This window comes from Cetorhinus maximus, chromosome 30, assembly GCF_964194155.1.
Source record: "Cetorhinus maximus chromosome 30, sCetMax3.hap1.1, whole genome shotgun sequence".
In the NCBI taxonomy this organism is placed as follows: Eukaryota; Metazoa; Chordata; class Chondrichthyes; order Lamniformes; family Cetorhinidae; genus Cetorhinus; species Cetorhinus maximus.
The window spans coordinates 17,391,929-17,411,074 of NC_135908.1; the positions used below are offsets into that span (position 1 = coordinate 17,391,929).

Genomic DNA, 19,146 nt, shown 5'->3' on the forward strand with positions numbered 1-19,146 from the left:
TGTCAAGTAGACTCCTGACACTGACAGTTTTGAGGCACTCATGGTGAATGAAAATGTGCTCGGGATAAGGAGCGCTGGCCCTGTGTAACTGTTTCTTTTTGGCCATTTGGTAGTACAGAAGTTGAGTATTGCTGAAAAAAGAGACATGGCGAAGTTTTTTGTCTTGCATTCATCAGGACAGTTCACAACAGTACCAAAATAAGGGGAAAACAACAATTTATACTGTATGTGAAGAGAGTGCTGATTTGTTGGGAAGTAGGCTCTGATTGGTAGAGGCGTTGCCGTGGAGAATGCACTAGTGATGGTGACTGACAGTTAACTGCCAAGTGGTGTATGAAATTTAAACCAGACAGCTTGACCCTGATTGGTCAAGGCATTGCCCTGAGGAATGAGTCAGCAAATGGCTGTCACTTATTTTGTTTAGCTGAAACAGGCGCAATGTGTGTACATGTTCTTTCTGTCTGCAAAGAACAAGGTCCTGTGCGTTAATATATGTAGCTTCTCAGTACATGCAAATGTACTGTTTGGCCAAAAAAAAAAGAAAAAAAGTGACAAAATAAGGCCTTCAAAATAGCGGTGGGATAAAATGGTTCAATGGGAGCATTAAGAATAGTGTAAAGCAAACAGCATTTAAAAGACTAATACCAGGAAGAGGGAAATTAGAGGAATATCAAATGGAACATAAAAATTGTTAGTTTTTTTTCTAAATTAAGGCATTTTGGGTGCCCATTTTTTGCATATAATTTGCTATTAGTAGAATTACTTGGATATATGGCACAGAAGGAAAAAAAGTGGCAGATTCACACGTACATCTGTTTGATAAATTTCATTTTGCGATCACTAGCATAATTACTGATTCTGTTGAAGTTCTTAACAATGCAGTTGGATTAAATTTATCCCAGATGGGAAAGACGTGGATCTGTGGTGGGAAAATGAAGGGGACTGGGTTTTGAATGAAGGACACCGATAGCAGGGGAATTGAGGGCGCTGATTCCTTTTGTTCGATATCTGTGTTTCTGTTTGCCTTCAGTGTGATTTGCACAAATTAGTCATCGGAGCATGCTGTCTCTCCGTAGGCTGCTGGCAAATTTATTCATCCCGTCACAGTTTCTGATTTATAAAACACCGGAGGGCTCTGCTGATTCATTTGTCCCGCACTCCTTGGCCCGCTTGCAGTTCCTCGAAATGTCATTGGTTCAGACGTTTGCCGATTGTTTCCGGCCCAGTCTTTGTGCCAACCTCCACAGCCAGCAGAAGGAAGAATGTAATAGAGGATTAAAGTTAGTTTGCCATAAAGAAAGTGTTTGGAAAATTACGCAGAACAAAATTATCTTTGAGTGGTGGCTGAGCTCAGTGGGAATGTTCTCGCCTCAGCTGGGTGGTTGCAGATTCAAACCCGACTGCAGCAACTTGAGTGCACAATCTTAAGCTGCCGCTTCAGTGTAGCCCGGAGATAGCGTTCAGCTCCATGTAAAAAATCCACTGGTACTTATTTTGAGGACTGGAACAGGTTACCTGTTAAATTATGTCCTTGTGGAATCTTGCTGTGCTTAAACTGCCTGCTGCTGTTGCTCACCAAACAACAGCGACTGCATTGGCTCGGAATCACTTTGAGGACGCGAAAGGTACTATCTAAATGCAAGACTTTCTAGTTATAAATAAAACAGGATAGAGAGAATTGGAAGGGAAAGGTGAAAGTAAAATGGAAGTATTTGGTTTTAATCCTTTTAGTTTTCCCGAGTTACGATACAGCCTCTCAAATATGTCAGCAACTTTATTGCTGAGTTTCAAAGTGCTGAAAACTTTCAAAACTGACCAACTCGCAGAAGACTTTTTAATTGTGTAATTGTTAAAAGTATTTTAAGTTGTGAAGAATTGAAGTAGATTGAGATGTTAAACTGTGTGGAGTTTCTTGAACTTAACAGAAATGCAATGGCATAAAACCTATATTCGGAATTCTAAATTATTGGGATTTCTACCCTAACTATTTTTGTTATCATGTATTGAGACTCTAGTCACTGGAGTTGTATCTTTTCACAACAGTTGCACCGTGTGAAGTTTTGTAATTGTAGATTATAAGGGTGGGCCACCAGACTGATGGGAGAATGAGCCCAGCCACATCGTTGTGGAAGGAATGAAAACACGTTAATGGGAAGCCTTGTCAGCAAGAATCTTCCAAATAAATAGAATAGACCTGAGTTGGCCATTTTGCTAGTGACCTGTGTAAGAATGGGATAGTGAGCATTCTGCTATAGCTGAGTTGTTAAATTAACCTTGGTTGAGAGACAAATATTCCTGCCTCAGTTGCAATTTGTGCATTATTCAAAGTATAGATGTTTTTCCCTTTATTATTTTCAATCAATTCAACTTGCCACTACCTGTTGGGTCTCTGCTCAGTACTGATGTCCTTCAGGTACTTACACAAACTTTCAAATCCACAACTGCATTTTAAACTAACCCTGGTATGTTTTTTGAAGTGTCTCATTATAAATTGCCCTTTCAGCTGCTTGGAAGTGGTATCTGGAGTAGACTTTAAAACTTGCTCTCTCTTATCTCAGTAGAATGCTATCAAAAGTAACTATACATCTAAAGTAAAACTGGGAAACGTATTTGATAAACTTGCCAGTGGAGGATTAAATATGCAAAAGTTCAAAGTTTTTATAGATTGGAATTCCTTCCACAGAGCCCGAATTTTATCTGGAAAGTTTATCTCTTTTTGTTAATTTTAACCAGAATTCCTCACTTCTTAAGAATTTCCAGAAAATGAATTTAAAAGTATGAGTAGTAAAATCTAGATGTTATCATAGATATATTTGATCTGATTATAAATGGACAGCCTTAATATGCAGCAATTTTTCTGTGCTTATTGCACGATCCACTGTACACAGCTCAACCTACCCATTATTATTCCTCCAAGTCTGACCTGTGTTCCCACGTCATTTTTTATCATGCTTCTCACTGTTTTGTCTCGCTCCATTTAGTTTTGCCCTGACCAACGTTTGTTTCTCCTCAGCTGCAGCCAACAAAAGCAGGTGAACTGATCATTCCTCTCAGTCATTGGTGCAAAGTAGCTGCTGTATTTGACTTACATGGTAGCTGCCTCAATGTATGTGAAGAACTTAACATTTCCAAAAGAAAATAGTAAGGTGCTACATAAATGCAGGTCATTTTTCAAAGTTCAGGAAAAATTCTCCGTTCCCCTGAGTAAGTTAGATTAGCTAGACACGAAAGTATTTGTTGTTTAATCTGAGTCTGTGTTTCGTTTCTAAGGCAACCTCTCAAAAATCTAAAGTGTCAACAGCAGATGGCTGAATATTCTCGGCTATCCTTTTCAGTACAGGATTACAAAAAGAAAGAAACACAATCCTTTTTAGACCACTATAAAATCCACGTTTGTGCTTGGGGCCCTCAAGTGCCAATTCTCTGTTTTTGGCTGCTTAACTTGCTTGTCATGTAAGTCATACCCTAAATAAACTGGGAGCACACAGTTCATTGGAAGCTCCAACTAGCATTCCAGTCGCCGATTTCTCATTTGAACTTCGGATTTCCTCGGGTGTGCAATTTACCGGGTCACTTGACTAAATGCCCTTATCGATAGCATGGCACCTTACCTACCGAATATTTCTTGTTCATCGCTGGCCCACTTACTTTGCCACAAGCACGAGAACACATTGAGATATTATATGAATTTAACTGGCAACATTCAATGGAGGACCAAATGCAGAAAACACAGACCATGGCCACGGACTCTGCAGTAAAATGCACGCATTTCAGTGTCCTCCTCCACAGACTGACCTGGCTACTGCGATCCAGCAACATTGCGCTCATTTTCTGACAGGAAGAGGTATTTTGGTGGGAATAGGGTGGCAGAACTGATGGATTTTTCTTTAAAGAGAAAACAGAACATCTAGCATTTAAGTACTGGTGAAAAAAGGGACATGTTGTCGAAGCTTTTCATCTTGCACTCATCAGGACAGATGCAAGAATACCAAATTTCAAAGGGAGCAATAATTTATACTGCATGAGCAAAGGGTGCTGATTGGTTGGCAAGTCGACTCTGATTGGTCAAATTGTTTTCATGGAGAATGCCTCAGGAAGCTATTGTCCCCCATGCTTTTCTTTAACTCAAAAAAGGGTGCAGTGCCTGAACGTATGTCTTTTGGCTGCAGAGGAGAGGTCTGGATTTGTTATTGTATTAGATTTATTAGCCATACCTGGATTTTGAAAAGTCATTCAATAAGGTGCCACACAAGAGGTTAATAGGCAAGATAAGGACTCATGGAGTTGGGGGTAATATATTAGCGTGGATAGAGGATTGGTTAATGGGTGGAAAGCAGAAAGTGGACATAAACAGAGCTTTTTCAAGCTGGCAGGCAGAGACTCGTGGAGTGCCGCGGGGATCAGTTCTGGGGTCTTAGCTATTTACAATCTATGTTAAAGACTTAGATTAAGAGACAGAAAATAATGTATCTAAGTTTGCTCATGGTACAAAACTAGGTAGAAAGGTAAGCTGTGGGGAGGACACCGGCTGCAAAGAGATATAGACAGATTAAATGAGTGGGCAACGATGTCCGATAGAGTTTAATGAAGGGAAGTGTCAAATTATTCACTTTGGTCCTAAGAATGGAAAGGCAGCGTATTTTTTAAAGGGTGTAAAACTTATAAGTGTCGATGTTCAAAGAGACCTGGGTGTGCTCATATAAGGAACGCAGAAAGTTAGCATGCAGGTGCAGCAAGTAATTAGGAAGGCAAATGGCATATTGGTTTTATTGCAAGGGGATTGGAGTACAAGAATAAAGAAGTCTTGCTACAGTTGTATAGGGTTTTTGTCAGACTACATCTGGAATGCTGTGTGCAGCTGTGGTTTCCATATTTAAGAAAGGATTTACTCGCATTGGAGGCGGTACAACAAAGGTTCACCAAATTGGTGTCTCGGATGAGGGGGTTGTCCTAAAATGAGAGACTGAGTAAATGCTCTAGAGTTTAGAAGAATGAGGGGCGATCTAATTGAAACCTACAAAATTCTGAAAGGGCTTGTTAGGGTAGATGCTGAGACATTGTTTCTGCTGGTCAGAGAATCTAGAGCAAGAGGGCATAGTTTCAGGATGATGGGCCAATCAGTTAGGACTAAGATGAGAAATTAGTTCACTCAAATGGTTGTGAATCTTTAGAATTCTCTGCCCCAGAGGGTTGTGGATGCTTCATGGTTGAGTGCACCTAAGGCTGAGTTAGACAGACTTTTGGTGACTGAGGGAATTGGGGAGTGGCCAGGAAAATGAAGTTGAAGACCAAGACCAGCCATGATTGTGTTGAATGGCGGAGCAGGCTTGAAGGGCTGTATGGTCTACTCCTGCTATTTCTTGTGTTCTTGTTCCTGCATACAATAATTGTAACTTTTAGCAAGCATAAGTGAGCCATATTGCGAGCCCGACTGATCTTAAATTGGCTGTCAGTGTAATTCTTAGCACATTTGGGAGTGTTCAGCAAGTGCTATGCAATGGTGGAATCACATCTAATATCAGACATTGAGCTTTGTTAGCACATGTGGTTGGGTAGGGTCAGGACCCTGCCTATTGTGAAAAATCAGAGGATCGTTTTGTTTGGCGTGATCAGCCAGTCATTGGAACATACTACCTACTCACCAGCATTAGAATTCATATATCACATTACTCATTTGTGTGGTAGGCAGAACATCTTTTTGGCTTGATGGCAGCATCTTGTTAGTGCAAAATACCACTTGTGTTGCTGCTGCATGGTAGTCGCGTGAAACAGCTAGCTTTACCTGTTGCTCAATTTTTTTTTTTGAGATACCTTACCCCCCCCAGGGTAATTTGAGGTAGACTGTACACTTTCCAGGTCTGAAAGTGACAGCCTTAGACCCATTCAAGAGCATGCGCAACATACAGTGAGCAGTGATCTGATCGGGGTCTTGCAATAGGCACCTGCTACTCCATACATATCACTTATGGTAAAAGCCTAGTTAGTTGCATACCTTAATCCAAACTCCGTCTGCTGTCATTCAAAACTACCAGAGCTGGGAGACTAGTAGCTTACACGCTCTGTAAACTCCAATCCTGAATGGATTGGCTGCTGCTCTATTGTGTGGGGGTCATGTGAAAATAGCCAGTCTGCTGCACAAATGTATACCAGTAGACTTGTACAAAAATACTATTATTTCCTAATTCTTAATAAAAGCAGAACATGCTGGAAACAGTTAGCAGGTCAGGCAGCACAGACCTGAGTGAAGAACAGTGTGTTAAAGTTTCAACTTGACGACCTTTCCCCAGAGCTGGTAGGCATTGGGTTGAATAGCCTGTGCACAGCTGGGAAAAAGGAACAAAAGCAAATAAGGTGAAGGGCAAGAATGGATAAATGGCAACAGGGATGATGATGCAAGGCAAAGTGAGGTGGTAATAAGACGAGTAAAGAAAGAACAGATGCATCCAGAGGAGAGGTAAATAGCTACAGCAGAATATCAGAGGAGGAGGGAGCCAGGTAAGCTGGCAAAGAGGAGAAGGCTCCTATGACTTGGGAGTTTGGTGGAGAAAGGTGGACAGTTATGGACTATCCCACCTGCTGCCTGATAGGGAATTCACACCCAAGCACTAGCCCACACCTACCACGTTAGTAGATTAATGTAGTTAGATTTAACCAGAGTAATATCTCTCTGTGAAGTGACATACTTTTGTTTTTGCCAGTGGCTTGTCAGAAAGCTGTGAAAGTCAGTAAAAATATTTATTTTCTATTCAAATAAGATATATTGGACCATAGCTGGGGTGAGTTGGATTTGCCCTCAGCTTTACCTTTTCTCTTTTCAATGCTAACATGTTTATCATTGGCCTGACGTGGCTGGGCAAAGTCCTTGGAAGAGGAGCAGAAACAACTGTATAGCACCCCTTCCAATGTCGATTAGGCTCTCTGTTGCATATTGACACTATCTGAAGCATGGGTCTTGTAGGAAACGGGTATGTGCTTTGCACAAAGTCTAGATAACAGATTCTCTAGGAAGGACTTAACCAATGAACTGGAATGGCACAGACACACTTCTTCAGTTCTGTTTTCTATAAACTGAGCACATGTGGGCATCCACCATCATTTCTAATTGGCTGTGTATTCTGAGACACCAGCATTTGTGCTTTGTGTGCAACCAACCATGGATATGAGAAACCTAGTGTTGGACAACAAACTTTGATAACTTTATATTATTCTTTCACGGAATGTGGGCATTGCTGGCTAGGCCAGCATTTATTGCCCATCTCTAATCACCCTGTTGGATCACCAAGCTTTCATTCTCAGCAGCAGAGCGCTACATCTTTGTGGCAGTGTCACTGATGTTCTGAGCTTAACCCAGGCGTGCTATTCACCTTTTATTTTTATCAGCAAAATAGTTTTTATTCTTTCATGGTGTGTGAGCATCACTGGCTAGACCAGCATTTGTTGCCTGTTCCTGATTGCTCTTTAGAAGATGGTGGTGAGCTGCCAACTTGAACTACTGCAGTCGTGTGGTGTAGGCACAGTCACAGTGCTGTTAGGGAGGGAGTTCCAGAATTTTACCCAGCGACAATGAAGAAATGGCGATATATTTCCAATGACAGGGTGGTGTATCAATTGGATGGAATCTTGCAGGTGTGGTGTTCCTATGCATCTGCTGCCTTGTTCTTCTAGATGAAGGAGGTTGTGGGTTTGGAAGGTATTTTCAAAGGAGGCTTGGTGAGTTGCTGCAGTGTATCATGTAAATGGTACACATTGCTGCCACTCTGCATTGGTGGTGGAAGGAGTGAATGTTTAAGATGGTGGATGGGGTGCCAATCAAGAGGGCTGCTTTGTCCTGGTTGGTATTGAACTACTTGAGTCTCGTTGGAGCTGCACTCATCCAGGCAAGTGGGGAGTATTCCATCACACTCCTGACTTGTGTCTTGTAGATGGTGGACAGGCTTTAGGGAGACATGAGGTGAGTTACTTACCTCAGAATTTCCAGCCTCTGACCTGTTCTTATATGGCTGGTCCAGTTAAGTTTCTGATCAATTGTAACCCCAGGATTTTGATAGTGGGGTTTCAGCGATGGTAATGCCATTGACTGTCATGGGGAGATGTTCATTGCCTGTCAATTATGTGGTGCTAATATTATTTGCCATTTATTAGCCATTTATTTAGTTACATAGAGTCTAGGTACGTTGATGTTCCATCAGCCCTTTGAGCTTCACTTGAATTAACGATTGATCAGAGTAAGCAAGTGTTCTAATGTTTTAAAAGATCAGTAGATTTTTAAGCATAACATTATGCAACTTGGAGCAGTAGATTTAATGTATGCTAAAACTTTTTTTCCTTTAATTTTAGAACATCCCTTTCATTACTTAATTGAGCCGTTAACTGCAGATTGTCCAAACAAGAAATACTTCAACATCCTTAAACTCAATGGCCCAAGATATGGTAAGATGTTTGCCAATGCGTTTTGGAGTATTATTGCCAATGTGTTTTGGAGTACTTTCATTTGAGAGGACGGGTAATAGAGCAAGATTGTACTTCCTGCATATCCTATAACTGACTTGAAAATACTTGATCAATTTTAGGATAAAACCATGTAACCTCTTGGCAGTGATTCAGGGCTTTTTTGCTCCCTCCTTGCCCTCTTCCTGGGAAGGGTTTTGTTTGACATCTCTGCAGCAACGCTGATTGGCCTGGAGGTTTGTAGGAGGCTTGAAACTTCATCCTTGGTCATATTGGTTTTACATTCTGAAAGCGTGGTTCTCCCATCACCGGTTGTAGTTGTAGATCGAATGACTAACTCCCAAAATCTAAGTTGGTTAATGAGCTTTTAGGTGTAATGCGAAGTCATTCTAATCGCAGAGCCTCCAAGATTGATTCACAGTCTGTTCAAGAGGAGAGTCAGTGGGGAAAGAGTGAGAACAGTCCTGAGAATAGAGGTTTGACTTAGAGTTGGTCTTTATGTGACCTTGTGCATTTCTGTTACTGACTCCTGTCTGCTTTGTTTACAAACACAAAACATAAAAGCAAGACACAACTGAGATAACATCCCTAAAAGCAATGAACGATGACTGGGGAAAGTTAAGCAAAAGAATGTGTAGATTATAGTGTCATCCTGCATGGTTCATACACCACTGTTAAACTTCTTTTTGTAATTATATTGGTATGTATATAAAATGACCATTAATTAAACGGCATCTTCTAGTTAATGCTGTGAAACTATAGTTGAGTGCAAGACTGAAGAAATGTTTGTTGGTTAAAATTGACTGTTTAAAGTAGGTTAATTTTAAAAGCGTAGTCTTGTTTGAATTAGTTGAACTATGATTTGAAATTCCTGTTTGTTTCTCCAATAGTGGGATTGCCTTTTTCTATCCGTGTCCTGCTGGAAGCTGCAGTTCGAAATTGCGATGGGCTCCATATAAAAAAAGAAGATGCTCTTATAATCCTAGATTGGAAAAACCAACAAAACCAAGCTGATGTTCCCTTCTGGCCAGCTCGTGTCCTCCTCCAAGATTTCACGTGAGTCAGATAACTGTTCTGGGTTGATAATTGAGCTCGGTGTTCAATTGCCTCTTAAATATACTTGGCTTTACATGTAGGATGGGAAAAATTATTTTATTTAAATAATCCAATGCTCTCTAACCCACTCTAGTTTCCAAAACCATCTTACTTGCTACTCAATTATAAATATCAAATCAAGATCTGTCACTTTAAAGTGGGAGTTCAGTTGCTCTTGTGTGCCTTTGCTCAATAACCCGTGCCCTCTTAACCTGCTCTATTATGAAGACTACATTTGCTCTTAGCTTCCTGTGTGCCAGGTAAAGGGAAGCTGACTGATATTTTATCTGGTAGAAAAATACATTGCTATTTAAACTACATGTTCTTTTAACCTCGGTTCTTTTCGATGATTTGCTTCTGGTGTAAAGTCAATTATGTAGCTGTCTGCTGAAGACTGAATCAGGTTTTGCTATGATTTTTGTCTCCTTGCATTGATCCAGAATGGGCACTTGGACAGGTTACCAGATGGAGCCCCGGAGTTAAATTTAACACTCAACTTTGTAATAATTGAAAATGAAAGCTGTATTTATCTAAACTATGGCCTTTCTTTTGACAAAACATTTTACTTTATGAAAAATAATTCTCTTTTATCTTGTATCCTATCTTCATTTAAAACCCTTCCATCATTTCAATTGTCTCTGTTCTGCTTGTGCTTCGCTTCCTCTTTCTCCTTCTGCCTCCTTCCTTAATCCTTTCTTTCCACTCATCTTGTGAAGGACTCATCTGGCATTAAGTTAGTGTGTGCCTGGGAAGATTAAAAAAAAATGAAGACCATTTGAACCTAACTTTTGGTCAGTCACACCAGTTATTCTTTGTGGACAGTGGGGCCGGAGGGGAGAGATGATCTTCTGACTATGCTCCAGGAGAGTTTCAGAAAGCAAGAAAATGCTATAAGTTGGTGAAGTTGTTAAAAATAGTGAATGGAGCCTGAGTAAGCAGAAGATTTTAAGGTTTTGAAGTGTTTCGGCTTTGTACTGTTTATGTTACAATAAAGGCACTCCAAATATCTAGTAACAGTATTGCTAGAATGGTTTGTTTCCAGTTATGGTATCAGCTAAAAATTTAACAAGCCAGATTGGAATTTCACAAACTCACTGGCAGTCCAAGTGTTATTAGTGATGGTAGCTACCTATGCTGTCTTTACTATGATGAAAACAAAAAGTGGTTGATAATGTTTGTTCTCATGTTAAGGATTCTGACTCCAGCTTCTGCTAATCGTAACCACTGATGGTCTTCTACACATTTTTCTCTCTGCTTTCTCCAGCGGCTTGATATCCTGAAACACTTGTGCTGCCGGGAGACCAGGCATGTAATGATCTTGCCTGTCATGTTGGTTCCTGTCTTGTTGCCACTGTTGTGAATGACTTTCCTATTCATGGATGTTTATTCTGGCCAAATCCAAACGGTCAGTTCCCTAAAATACCAATAAACTTCTGACCAAGATCCCTTGAAGTCACAGTCCATTCTGACTTGGACATATATCGCCATTTCTTCATCATCACTGGATCAAAATCCTTGAAATACAAACCTAACGCCACTGTGGGGGGAAAAAAAATTACAACAAGGACTGTAGCAGTTCAAAGAACAATCTATCGGCACCGCTTGGGGAAACAAGTGGACAGTAAATGAGATGTTGCCACTGTTGTGCACACCCGGAGAATTTATCTTACAGTTACTTTTACCAGATCAAACATAGAAGAAACAAATTGTTAGTCACCCCGTCTCCACTTTTAAAATTTGAAATATGAAGAATCCACCAATTTTTTATTCTTAATGCCGTGCTGCAAAAAGACAACACTTTATTCTTCGTCCCCACTTTACCGGAGACCAAAAATGAAGACTTGAATTTACAGCCAACAAAGGACTTTTTAAAGCATGTCTGATGTAATGTAGGAAACTGGCAGCAAGTTTGCGCACTGCAAGCTCCCGCCAGCCGCTGTGTGATAATGACTAGATAATCTGTTTCAGGTGTTGAATGAGGATTAAATATTAGCCAGGGCACAAGGCAAAATAATGGTCGATTATATAATTACTTCCTTAAAGCGCAGGAAGCTATTTGTTGTTTCTGAGTCTGTTTAATTTCTTTCAGTGGGATTCCTGCAGTGGTGGATTTCGCAGCCATGAGGGAAGCAGTGAAGAAACTTGGAAGAGACCCTAGCAAAGTCAATCCAGTCTGTCCAACTGATCTGATTGTTGACCATTCAATACAGATTGATTACAGTAAAAGGCAAGGAAACTAAACATGAGTAAGATTCGCTTAAAACAGCTGGAATTTTATATTGCTGTACCAGTTTTTGCATTAACAATTTACCCGTGTATTCACTTTACACAACTGACTTTAACATAGTTAAACTTCCCAAGTCATTTCACGGAAGCATTATCAGGCAAAAATTGACACCGAGCCACATAAGGCGATTATTAGGGTAGACGACCAAAAGCTTCATCAAAAACGTATGTTTTAAGGAGTGTCTTAAAGGAGGGAAAGAGATGAAGCAGCTTAGGAAGTGAATCCAGAGCTTTGGCGCTTGGTAGCTGAAGGCACGACTACCAATGACGGAGCGATTAAAATCAGGGGTACTCGAGCTAGAGGAGTGCAGATATCTCGGAGGCTCATGGGGCTAGAAGGGATTACCGAGATTGGGAGGGGCCAGCTTTGTAAACAAGGATGAGAATTTTGAAGTCGAGGCATTGCTTTATCAGGAGCCAGCATGGGTCAGCAAACACGGGTGATGGATGAACAGGACTTAGCACGACTTAAGACACAGGCAGCAAAGGTTTGGATGACTTCAAGTTTACGGATGGTAGAATGAGAGAGGCCGGTCAAGAGTGCGCTGGAATAATCAAGTCTAGAGGTAACAAAGACAGTGAAGAGGGTCTCAGCAGCAGATGAGCTGAGACAAGGGTGGAGTGGACAATGTTATGGGAATTGAAATAGGTAGTCTTAATGATGGTCGGATATGTAGCCTACCCCTGGCTCAATTATGATACCACGGTTGCAAACAGACTGGTTTATCTTCAGACACTTGTGAGGGAGAGGGACGGAGTCAGTAGCTGGGAAACAGGGTTTGTGACAGAGTCCAAAGACAATATTTAGTTGGAGAAAATTTCTGGTCGTCCAGTACTGGAAGTCGGTTGTGCTGTCTTAAAGTGGCGGTGAGATAGAGCTGGATGTTGTCAGCATGCATGTGAAAGCTAACAGAGTGTTTTCAGATGATGTTGCTGAGGGGCAGCATGTAATTGAGAAATAGGAGGGAGGGGCAAGGACTGATCCTTGGAGGATACCAGACGTAACGATGCAGAAGCAGGAACAGAAGCCATTGCAAGTGATTCTCTGCTTGCGACGTGATAAATAAGAATGGAATTGGGTGAGTGCAGTCTCACTCAGTAGAGAGGTGCTGGAGGAGAATGTGTGGTCATCCGCGTCAAAGGCTGCAGGCAGGTCGAGAAGGACAAGGAAGGAAAGTTTACTTTTGTCACAGTCGCATAGGATGTTATTTTTCACTTCAATAAGAGCTGTTTTGCTACTGTGGCAAGGATGGAAACCTGATTGGTGGGATTCAATCATGGAGTATCGGAAAATATGGACACGGATTTGGGAGGTTACAAAAGGTTCAAGGACTTAGAGAGAAAAGGGAGGTTGGAGATGAAGCAGTATTTTGGAAGGACAGTCTGGTTAAGGGTTGTTTTATTTTTTGAAGTGAGAGCTGATGTTGGCATATTTGAAGGAAAGACAGAGAGTACATGAACGGTGAGAACTGCTAACACTGTCAGCTTAACATGGGAGCCAAGGAGAGCAATTGGGTGGTCAGCAGTTTAGTGGGAATAGGGTCGAGGAGATGAGCCACATGGACAACATTAACTCAGAGCAGAGATAAGGGGAGAAACTAAGAAAGATCCGTATTGAGGTGAGGGTAGGAGGAAAACCCCAGAGGAAATTTGACCCAGTGGGCTAATGGAAGGGGGGAAAGACGCAGAGACAGCTGATTGAATGATCTTAGTAACAAAGCATGAGCCCATTGCACTCGTTGGAGTTGAGGATGGAGGAGACAGCAGGGAGGGGTTTAAGAAACTAGAGTTATCTTTACATTCCAAGATAATCCTGAAATAGGGCGTAGTTTTGGCAGGAGAGAGCAAGACCTGGGTAGTACTTTCTGCGGTCCAGATCTGGTGATGAATGGCTAAACCACCATATACGATCAAGATTGCATTCCTTGGACTCAGGGTCATACCAGAGGAATGGCCAAAGTGGGAGAGAATAGTAGCTTCAGTGGAAACTAGGACTTTAAAGGTGGAGGTGAAGAATGCAGTTAAGTAGATTGATACCTATGGAAATGTCACGGTGAATGGATAGTCAAAGAATAAGTGGTAGGGATTTTGAAAGTGCAGTTGTAAGTGAAAAGAGGTGGCGCATTTAACCGTAACCTAAATGAATTATGGAAGTACTTGCCAAGATGATTTCATCATTCACTCCTCCTTTGCAAGTGGCTTATACAATTAATTTAGGTTGCTTGCAAAAGAGCCATGGGGGAGGTGGGGAGAATTTATTTTTACACAGTGAGTTATGATGATCTGGAGTGCACTATCTTAAATTGTGGAAGCAAACTTTCAAAAGAGAAATGGATAAACACTTGAAGGGACAAGAATTGGAGAGCTTTGGGGAAAGGGTCAAATTGTATAGCTGGCGCCGGTAAAATGGACCAAATTGCCCCCATCCGTGCTGGGAAGATATTGTAATTTTATTCTGCTGCAGCGTAGGTTTTCAAACTGAGATTTGTAGACTGCGACTTTTGGGAAAATCAAAGGGAGTCATCCAATTTTGGACTGTTTTGGAATGTACTGACTCGTAGACGTTACTTCTATTGGCATGTACAGATAAAACATAGTTTCTGCAATGACGGGCACCATTTTAACATTATACTTAATGTGTTATTGTCAGAAAGTAGAATGCTGGATGCTTGGTAAATCCATAATGTCATAGAGCACAGACGGAGGCTAAACAGCCTATTGGGCCTGTGCTGGCTCTTTGTAAGAGCTATCCAAAAGCCCTAGACCCCTTGCTCTTTCTCATAGCCCTGCAGATATCTTCTTTTCAATTACAGTAGCAACAGCATACAGAGCAACCCCACACAGAGTGTGAAAGCTATTATGTTATAGGCAAACTTGGAATCTGTCAACTTGCTGCAGTAATGAGTTACATATTTACGGGTTCAGTAAATTAATTTTGTAGAATTAAACCAATATGAAAAGAAAATTCTCTTCTTGCTGTCCAAGGCTATTAGATAGATTTTTGATCTACAAGGGAGCCAAGAGTTATGGGGGAGGGGGTGGCAGGCAGGAGAGTGGAGATAAGGTCATGGTCAGATCAGCCACGATCTTATTGAATGGCAGAGCAGACTCGAGGAGCCAAATAATCTTCTATTTCCTTCTATTTCATATAAAATTGATCAATTGAATAATTTGCAAATTCAGCCATTAAAGTTTTTTTTGCGAATGTGCCATTTATCAGTGAGATCCGTAATTGTACCTCTTTATTCCTTTTTTTTTTGGGTAGTGCCATTCAAAATGCTCCAAATCCTGGTGGAGGTGACGGCTCTGGAGCAGCGCCTAGAATGCCCAACGCCAAGCTGCCATCGAAAACCTCGCCATGTCAACGTTCCAGCGGGTGCTTGAGTCAATGCCACAGTGAAAGGGGCTCCGCTTCCTCAGGGAAACGCAGCACGGAGATAGAGAACACACCGTTGCTTTGCCCTTTCCACCTGCAACCTGTCGCCGGGTAAGACTGGCGTTTCCTTCCTGGTGTCTGTGTGGTTTAATATGCTGTAAGGGAATACCGAAAGAAACGACCTTCAGAAGCTAGCTTTGTAGCAGAGATTACATTTTTAGTCGTATGTTCGGTTTGTCTTGGTCGGAGGGAATTGACGTCAGAGACCGCTATGGATGGAAGTGTTTCTTACCTGTCTGTCTCACCTAAATTTCAACAGCTAATAACCCACATTGTAGGCCATTCTTAGCAGTTTAACAATGGTTAAGGTTTTAAAATCCAATAGAATTTGAAGGCTATGTTATTATTCATTGTGTTTTTTTTTAATTTTCTCTAGACCAGAAACTTTAATAAAGAACCAAGAAATCGAATTTAACAGAAATAAAGAACGGCTACAGTTTTTTAAGGTACGTCAATCTATATATTAGAAAGCTGGCATTTCTGGTCATTTTTTCTATTATAAATTCATTTGTCCATAGTTATAATGGAAACGCTATGTAAATTTTTCACCATAAATACAAAATCCCCTTTGGGGGCCTTGTAGCACTATTATTTTTCATGAGTGTGCATAGTTTTCATTCTAAATCTCCATTCTCAAAATAGGAAAGTGGCAAAATGTAACATTATGCGTTTTCATTCTAATGTTAATGTTGTCTAAATATCCTACTTCCTTAGGAACAGTCAGTAGTTGGGCTGAGGGAGGATTAAGGTGCTGAGTGAGAGCACAGTGCTGGATAGAATTTAAGTTTTTGGCAACAATGCACAATCAAAACACAGATTGGACAGCATTTGCTAAATAATCCTCAATGTGCTAAGAATTACGCTGACAACCAATTTAAGATTGTAAGTTGGGCTCGCATTGTGGCACATTTGCATGTACTGGAAGCTACATATATTAATACACAGGGCCCTGTTCTTTGCAGACAGGAAGAACATGCACGTACACTGCGTCTGTTTCAGCTAAACAAAATGAGTGACAGCCATTCGCTGACTCATTCCTCAGGGCAATGCCTTGACCAATCAGGGTCAAGCTGCCTGGTTTAAATTTTAAACAATGCATGGCAGTTAACTGTCAGTCACAATCAGTGGTGCATTCTCCATGGCAATGTAACTTGCCAACCAGTCAGCACTCTCTTCACATACACTCTCTTCACATCCAGTATAAATTGTTGTTTTCCTCCCTTTATATTGGTATTCTTGTGCGTGTTCCCTGAATTCTATGTTCCCGCTTTAAAATTCTTTAGTGTCTGTTCTGTAAAAATTGGAACATGTTTACGAAGTACAGAGCTGCATTTGCACACCCTTAACACATTTCATAGGATAAGCGGGCAGTGACAGTGGTTTGAAATGAGCGCACTATTTTAGAGGGCAGTCCATAGTAAGGTAGAATCTGTAAAGGCAGAAACACATTCTCATTTGAAGCAAATCAAAGTGAAGAATGTGAAAATTTCTGTTAAAAGTAATATTGGCAGAACTGTTTCATAACGAAAATGAGATGGATTGCATAGTTTGATTTTTAAATGTATATTTTTCCCACTTTTTCTCCCGCCCCCCCCATTCTTTTTGTTGCAGTGGGCTTCCAAAGTATTTCAGAATGTGACCGTGGTGCCCCCAGGAAGTGGAATAGTGCACCAAGTAAATCTAGAATACCTGTCCCGCGTAGTGTTTGACCTAAGAGACGTTCTGTTTCCCGACAGTGTGGTGGGCACAGACTCTCATACGACAATGGTGAATGGTCTTGGAATTTTAGGATGGGGTAAGTGTGCAGTTGATTTCACTTATTACCCCTTAACCACTTAAATCGTGTGACTAGATTTCCCTTAACTTAAAGCAGCCAAGTGAAACAAAATCAACAACACTTGAATGTGTTTAGTTATTTGCAGTCTTTTTAAGTCCATTTGTTTAAAATTTGCAATTTGTTTTAAAGAGGGACTATCAGTGGTTCCACAGTGTTGGAATGACTTAGTTGGGCTTTGTAAACTGGATTTGCTGAATGTTTTTGTCGAAACACTCATGACCTCACCGAAGACCTGGTTTGAATGGTTTCAAGGCTGAATGTGAAGGAGTAAAAACCATGTTCATCTGCAATGTCATTTTCACATGTTCATTCACTTTCTGTACTGTGAGCCTCACCTCCTCTGACTTCTTTAGTGTTGCTGTTTGAGAAACAAAACCAGAATAAAGAGAGAGGCACTCGCTATTAATTGTGTTTGATAGTATGCTGGTGGTGGGCATTAACGCAGGGGTTTAGGGTGGCATGGTAGTAATGTCAATGGCCTAGCATGCCAGAGAGCCTCAAATCCCTTCAAAGCATCATAGCAGTTTGCGGAATTTAAAATTCAATTGATATATATTGGAGCAGACTGAGCAGCAGTGATCGGGTTAGGACGCACATGTTTATGATGAGTATCTGTGTAAATAAGAATGTAAGATTAGGCTCCAGTTCTATTCTTCACCACCTGACTTCATGGAGTCATGAAACCTCTTCAGTAGGTCAATGATTTTTAAACCGTGGTACGTGAACTAGCATGACTGCGACAGGCTGCTGTGACGGCCTTGGCTGGGGGTGTGCTGTTGTCCATCCCGGTTACTGGCGGAGCCGCAGTTGCAGAAATGCCGCGCGCCAGGAAGTAGGCAGGCTGGTAAACAGCAGAGCGGGAAGGGCAGAAACCTGAAACACAGCAGCTATTCCGTGAGCAGGCGGGTGGTGGAGAATCTCATCTGAAACTCCCAAGAGGAAGCACTGAGTCTAATCCCACTCCAGGAAGAGCAGGGAGATGTCATGTGGAGAAGCATTGAGCAGGCATGTGGCTGAACCTGTCCGGTTACCTTCGCCAATCACATCCGCATTCACTCACACCTGGCAGAATTTCATGCAAGTCCCTTTAACAGGACACTGATTAACCTTACATTCAGAAATATAAATATGCAAAGAGTTTATAGTGTAATTTAAATACAGGTTGGTGAGGTGGGGGGAATCCATGTTTGCAAATTCATTTAGAACCACTGCAGTAGCCGGTTCAAATCCTTTCCATGTGTTGGAGCTTGTAGATTTCAGCATATTACCTCGGCAAAGTTTAAGTGAGTGTTGGTTGGGATAATCAACTTGGTTCCAATATCTATTCTACACAGTATAAAGGAAATACCTTTTTTTGTCTTGTATGAGAAAAAGAGTGGCTGCTTTAAAACATTTGCCTGTGAAATCTCTTTCCCCAATTACCCAGAACAAAATTAAAGGGACCTTGAACTTGCTACTGAGGGAAAATGGTTATGTAGCTCTTGACAACAACGGTAGATTTTGAGCACGGTTTGGTTGCTCACCCAATGTTTAGAAGTCCAGTGCTGTACTGGAAATCCTTCTTTTTCTGTTCTCCTGGTTATGGGTGTGCCAGAAAGGCTGTATTTACTGCCCATCCCTAATTGCCCTGAGAAGGTGGTGATAACCCTTATCGAAACTCTGTAGCCTGTGATAATGTTGTTATCATAGTGGTGTTATATGCAGAATTCCAAAAATTTGTTTCCGGGATAATGATGCAAAGGTAATCTGTCTTAAGATGACTTTCACATTCCTATTCTGGTTATAGAACATTAGCATTGCACCGACAGTTGTATTTTCATTTAAGTAAACAGTAAGAGTTAATTTGCCTTTTTTTAAACTCTGTGATGCATGAAAGAAATGTCAGCTGTTTTAGACTAGTTTATGACCAGATCCAGTGTTCTCCACCAATAATGGACTTTAAAAAACATTGCATTATGCTGTTCATTCTAAGGTACTTCAGTAAAGTATTGGATAACACAACCTTTGTAGTGTGAAAAACAACTTAAGCATCTGATGTTGTGTC

At 41.1% G+C, this 19,146-nt stretch overlaps 2 protein-coding genes across 5 annotated transcripts in view; one reads left to right on the top strand and one right to left on the bottom strand.

Annotated features, from left to right (window-relative positions):
* The window catches only part of slc25a44a (solute carrier family 25 member 44a), a 98,475-nt gene that overhangs the window by 29,192 nt on the left and 50,137 nt on the right, over positions 1–19,146 (bottom strand). The window contains exon 4 of one of the 4 annotated variants that reach the window (XR_013573821.1): positions 15,619–16,556. The exons of the other annotated variants lie outside the window; for them this stretch is intronic. The gene's annotated coding sequence lies outside the window, so the exon portion shown is untranslated. Of the gene's footprint in view, positions 1–15,618; positions 16,557–19,146 lie in introns of those variants that run through there. 4 annotated transcript variants of the gene reach the window in all.
* Positions 1,369–19,146, top strand: part of ireb2 (iron-responsive element binding protein 2) — a 54,543-nt gene continuing 36,765 nt past the window's right edge. The window contains exons 1-7 of the mRNA XM_078532528.1: positions 1,369–1,625; positions 8,338–8,430; positions 9,339–9,504; positions 11,633–11,770; positions 15,095–15,316; positions 15,642–15,711; positions 16,877–17,060. Of these exons, the coding sequence (XP_078388654.1) occupies positions 1,526–1,625; positions 8,338–8,430; positions 9,339–9,504; positions 11,633–11,770; positions 15,095–15,316; positions 15,642–15,711; positions 16,877–17,060 (973 nt within the window). The 5' untranslated portion in view covers positions 1,369–1,525. The remainder of the gene's footprint in view (positions 1,626–8,337; positions 8,431–9,338; positions 9,505–11,632; positions 11,771–15,094; positions 15,317–15,641; positions 15,712–16,876; positions 17,061–19,146) is intronic.